A 5,659-nucleotide genomic window follows, 5' to 3' on the forward strand; every position below is an offset into this window, starting at 1 on the left:
CTTCCAAGAGAAGTGGTGCAGGCTCCTACCCTGGGGGTGTTTAAGAGGAGGTTAGATGAACATCTTGCTGGGGTCATTTGACCCCAGTATTCTTTTCCGCCATGGCAGGGGGTCGGACTAGGTGATCTGCTCAGGTCCCTTCCGACCCTACAAACTATGAAACTTAGCATGACTCTCAGTGCCCAGGTTGACTCTTCAAGTTTGGCACTTAGAAAACAAGCATCCTTTTATTAAACTGAGAACATCTTATGTGGAATTTAGTCTGATAATATAAAAATAGACCCCCATGTATGCCTTTTTTTAGAAGCCAGTTTCCAGACTAGAACTGTCAGTAGGTAACTTTTTTTTCTTCTCATCGGGATTCCGTTGAAGGTGGGTTCAGCGCTGATAATAAATGGTCATAAAAGGTGATCAGAGAAAAACAGTGCTGGGCAAAGTATACAAATGTAGATGATAAAAGACAAAAATACAGAGCTTTAAAACAGCACCTTTCTTTCTCTACATAATGAACTAACTCTTAGGTTCTGCATAGATGGTTGGGGAGGGGGATATTCTTTTGCTTTTAAAGCCCCAGTGATTCAAACATACTCTTCTGGGAGTTGGCTGTCAAATCAAATCATTGTTTAAAATATGATTAATTAAAAAAGAGAGGTCAGATATGTCTTCTGCACTGTTTTTTGTTGCTGTTGTGTTTGTACTGGGGCCATCAGGTAAGCTTCTTATATTAAGGTAAAGAAGGGAGTCACTTATTTGAGTGATAATTTTAAATATAACCCTTTAGGTTTCTTCTAATCTGGCAGACATTTTAGTGTGGTAAATAGTAGGCATCTTGCAGTTAGCTTATATTAACTGAGGGGAAATATCATTTTTGTTCAGGTAATTTTGTCACTAAATCAGTTTGCTTTACTTTGACTTGAATTGTTTAGGGATTTTTTTTGTTCCAGTTTTCCTCTGAAGTTGTGTCTTGTGATGGTGATGAGTAGTTTGAATGTTAGTACTCTGATTTGAGCTTGCATGCCTGGAAATTGTTGATTTTCATTTTTAAAGGCATCTCTATGACTACAGATAATTAACTTGACTTTTCCAACAGGTCTATATATGCAGTAACAATGTACAGGCTCGCCATCAAGTCATTGAACTTGCTCGTCAGTTGAATTTTATTCCCATTGATTTGGGAGCATTGTCAGCATCAAGGGGGATTGAAAACTTACCTCTACGACTGTTCACACTGTGGAAAGGGCCAGTAGTGTTGTCTATTAGCCTGGCTACTTTTTTCTTCATCTACTCCTTCATCAGAGATGTGATACATCCATATGTGAGAAATCAGCAGAGTGACTTTTACAAGATTCCCATTGAGATTGTGAACAAGACTTTACCAGTTGTTGCTATCACGTTGTTGTCTCTGGTGTATTTATCAGGACTCCTGGCAGCTGCTTATCAGCTTTACTATGGCACAAAATATAGGCGATTTCCTGCTTGGCTGGAGAGTTGGTTGCAGTGTAGAAAGCAGCTTGGTCTACTCAGTTTTTTCTTTGCTACGGTACATGTGGCTTACAGCCTCTGCTTACCTATGAGGAGGTCAGAACGATATTTGTTTCTCAATATGGCTTATCAGCAGGTAAGACAGACCCATTTTTTTATATAATTAAAGTGGTGTTAGTTGGTTGTGTTTCTGACCTATACCAGTATGTTTGAATGCATTTTATAGAAGGACAAATTTGTAGGTCTGTGTTTTGACTGATTGTTGCCCAGTGGGGAAGGAGGATACAAGTAGCCATCCTGATGAATGTCTCATGTGATACCAGTCACAACTAGGTCCCCACAGCAGGAAAAGTTAAAGATCTGTTCCTTTTTCCCGTAGGGGATGCACATCACCCATTCCAAAAGGGGTTGAGAGAAAAGACAAAATCAAAGGAGCTCTTTTAGTAGCTAAAATTTGTCATCTTGGTATCTAAGAACCCAACAGTATTTAAAAAGCAAATAAAAACATTAAGTTGTTTCCCTACCATTTTCATGGTGCGCATGTCCTTATTTATATGTAGAAGCTTTAAGCATGGATTGTGTATACACATACAAAAGCTCTATAAAGTGATTACTTAAATCCTCTACTGAATTGTGGCCACTTTTGCTACATGCCGGTTATTTAATGGTTCATAACTGCACTACATAGCAATGTAAAACAGGATTATCCCAAGAAAATGTGTGTTCCTACTAGGAGTGTAAATACCATTTTAAAAAATTCTCCATTTAACCTCCTAATCATAGCAATTAAACAGTTAACTGATAGCACATGCCTATTTTAGTGACCTATGGCTAAAATAGCCCCAGCCCCTTCTTCACTGTACACCCAGTGCTGCACGGGTCCTAGGCCACTGGTGGGGAGCCATGGGCAGAGGGTGGCGGGAGTAGCCAAGCCACTAGGGGCACTACCCTGCTGTAGAGTCACAGCTACCCCTTGCCCCCATGGGCAGGGGCTGCAGATGGAGCCAGGGCTGCATACCTCTCTTGTGCCTGGAACTTACTGCCATGGGGAGGGAGGGAAGTGCCAGGGCCCCCCAGAGGGGTTGGGCGGGGCCTTCCCCACCACAGCAGTGAGACTCTTAGCCCCACAGTGGGTCTGTCCTGCCCCCCCCCTCGTGCCCCCCCCTCCGTGGCAGGGCAACAGGCTTCCTGCACCTCCTGCCGTGCCTGTGCTACAACAGCCCAGACCTGGAAGGCTCCTCCATGCTCTCAGGCTGGGTCCTTCCCACCTTGCCTCATGGCAAGGGGAGGGTCCAGTACCACTGAGACAGCCTCTGCTAGGCACACTGTGTTTTTCCTCCTCCCGCCTGTGGCGCTGGGGCTGTGCGTGGCCTGATCCAGCCCTGAGGTGGGGTTGAGTGCATGGCTGGCTCAGCCTAAAAAGGCACCCATGAAAGCTGGAGCAGGTGGCATCGGGTCTGAGGCTGCTGCTGACCCCTCACTGTGGGGTCACGCTCACTGTACTTTCCTGAGGAGCAGCAATGCAGCAGGGTAGCCCAGCAGAGATCCTGGGGGGAATAAAAGGGCTGCAACAACCATTTCCCAGGTTGCAGCTGCTGTGCTGCCGGCCCTCAGGAACACCCTGGAGCTGCACTTGCTGCAGGATTGGCCAGCAGCAACTGCTCAATCCCAGTGTCGCCTGCTCCCAGCTGTTGCAGCGCCTCCTCGGGCTGAGCCAGCTGCTTGCTCAGCCCCACCTTAGGGCTAGGCCAGACACTGTGTTGGCCCCAGCACCACAGGCAGGTGGGGGAAGGATGCAGTGTGCCCAGCAGAGGCTACACTGCTGGGACTGGACCTCCCCTTCCACCAGGGTGAGCTGGGGAGGGCCTGGCTCGGCAATGCAAAGAGGCCTTCCAGGTCCAGGCCACAGTGGCACAAGCGCACTGGGAAGCTCAGGGAGCCTGTTACACTGCCTGGGACCCGCCACTGCAGGGGAGCTGGGCAGACTCACTGCAGAGCCACAAGTCTTGCTGCTGTGGTTGGAAGGCCCCGCCTGACTCCTGTGGGGGGCCTGGCAACTCCCTCCCTCCCTTCTTCCTCATGGTGATAGGATCTGGGCACAGAAGAGGTCTGCAGCCCTGGCTCTGTCCACAGCCCCAGCCCTTGTCCGTGGGGGCTCTGCAGCTCAGCTGCACCCATAGCTCCCTGCCTGTGACTCTCCTGCCTGAGGCCCACGCAGCCCTAGGCGTGCAGTAAAGACACAAGGGGCCAGGACCGGGGCCATTCCTGCCAGGAGTTGCTAAATGGTAAACGGTATAAATATAATTGTTGATTAGCTGTTTCCATCTCTAGTTCCTACTAGGTTTGCTTGAGAGATGAAAACTTAGAGGGTCAAAATTTTCATGCTATAAGTTTAAAAAAAAAAAAAAAAAAGTTGCTATGATCTGTGTACTCCAGTTACTGGCAACAGTTACTGACTCGCCATACCCAGCAGCAGTTGGTTTAATTATGCCCAAAACAATCTCTGGCCAAATAGTCATCTAGCAGACAAAGGTCTGCTTTTCCAGTTAAAACTGAGGTTTCATAAAGTAGCATTTCCTTTCAGCAAATAGAATTTGTACAGCAGACCGATGTAATAGGGCAGAATTAAAAGAAACTAAGGCAATGAAAGCAAAATAATGGAACAAAATAAAGGGTTGGATGCACACGTGGAAAGAAAGGTTAGAATAGGGGTGGGCAAAATATGGCCTGTGGGCCAGAGCTGACAAGACCCAGGGGCAGTAGGATCCAGGGGAAGCCAGCAGGAGTCAGGGGAAAAGCCAGACCAGCCCCCACCCCCACCCAGAAGTATCTGCCTACCCACGGCCCAAATATCCACACATACCCTGCCACAGCCCCCTCATACCCCCACAATTTACAAGAAGAAGACTTAATTTTAAGCTATTGTGCAATCACTTCTGTGTACAAACACAAGTAAATTGGGACAAAAAAGATTTTTTTTTTTTTTAAATCAAATTAATGAATATTGTAGATCTTTGGGTTTTTTGTTTTTTTTTTTTTTAGAATATAATTTGGTATTTTTCTGGTTCTGAGATTGCAAAACCCCTTGTTGAAACAAGTACTTCCAGGGGCAAGGAGAGGGACTTCTTGTGGCAAAGGTTGGGGGTTAAGGGGCAGAACTTCTGGTCCCAAGATGGCAACTAGGTCCAGGGCGCCTGTCAAAAGACGGGGCTACTCATCTGGCCCTCGACAGCTTGCCAAAACTTGGTAAGCGGCTCTCTGCCCAAAATAATTGCCTGCCCCTGGGTTAGAGTCATAGAAAGTTAGAGTTAGAAGGGATCTCAGGAGGTCACTTAGTCCAGCCCCCTGCACAAAGTCGGACAATCCCCAACTAGATCATCCCAGCCAAAGCATTGTCTAGCCAGGTTTTGAAAACCTCTAAGGATGGAGCTTCCAACACCTCTCTGGGTGACCTGTTCAAGTGCTTTGTTACCCTCATCGTGAGAAAAGTCTTCCTAATATCTAACCTAAACTTCTCTTGCTGTAACTTGAGACCACTGCTCCTTGTTCTGTCATCTGCCATCACTGAGAACAGTCTAACTCAGGGGTGGGCAATTATTTTGGGCAGAGGGCCGCTTACTGAGTTTTGGCAAGCCATTGAGGGCCGTGTGACAGTCAGCCCAGGGCAGATTAATATTAACTTTCTAAATTTTTTTAGGGGCCCTGTGGGCTGGATAGAATGGCCTGGTGGGCCACATCTGGCCCCCGGGCCGCATTTTGCTCACCCCAGTCTAACTCCATCCTCTTTCAAACCCCACTTCAGGTAGCTGAAGGCTTCTATTAAATCCCCCTACATCTTCTCTAGACTAAATAAGCCCAGTTCCCTCAGCCTTTCCTCATAAGGTCACTTCCCCCAGTCCCCTCATCATTTTTGTAGCTCTCTGTTGGACTCTTCAATTTGTCCACATCTTTTCTGTGGTGGGATGCTCAAAACTGAACACAGTACTCTAGATATGGCCTCACCAGTGCTGAATAGAGGGGAATAATTGCTTCCTTTGACCTACCGGCAACACGCCTACCAATGCATCCCAGTATGTCATCAGCTTTCTGGACTCTCTCTCAAGCTTCTCCACATCCTTTTTGAATTGTGGAGCCCAAAACTGGACGCAGTACTCCAGCTGTGGCCTCACCAAGGCCG

The 5,659-nt window shown here is 47.1% G+C and overlaps 1 protein-coding gene across 4 annotated transcripts in view; it reads left to right on the forward strand.

Annotated features, from left to right (window-relative positions):
* Positions 1-5,659, forward strand: part of STEAP2 (STEAP2 metalloreductase) — a 24,239-nt gene that overhangs the window by 4,886 nt on the left and 13,694 nt on the right. For all 4 annotated transcript variants that reach the window (XM_019532928.1, XM_019532953.1, XM_019532946.1 and 1 more), the window contains exon 3: positions 1,091-1,618. In XM_019532928.1, coding sequence (XP_019388473.1) covers positions 1,091-1,618 — 528 coding nt within the window. The remainder of the gene's footprint in view (positions 1-1,090; positions 1,619-5,659) is intronic.

The sequence above is a fragment of the Crocodylus porosus genome, unplaced genomic scaffold (genome assembly GCF_001723895.1).
Source record: "Crocodylus porosus isolate Cpor-Errol unplaced genomic scaffold, CroPor_comp1, whole genome shotgun sequence".
In the NCBI taxonomy this organism is placed as follows: Eukaryota; Metazoa; Chordata; order Crocodylia; family Crocodylidae; genus Crocodylus; species Crocodylus porosus.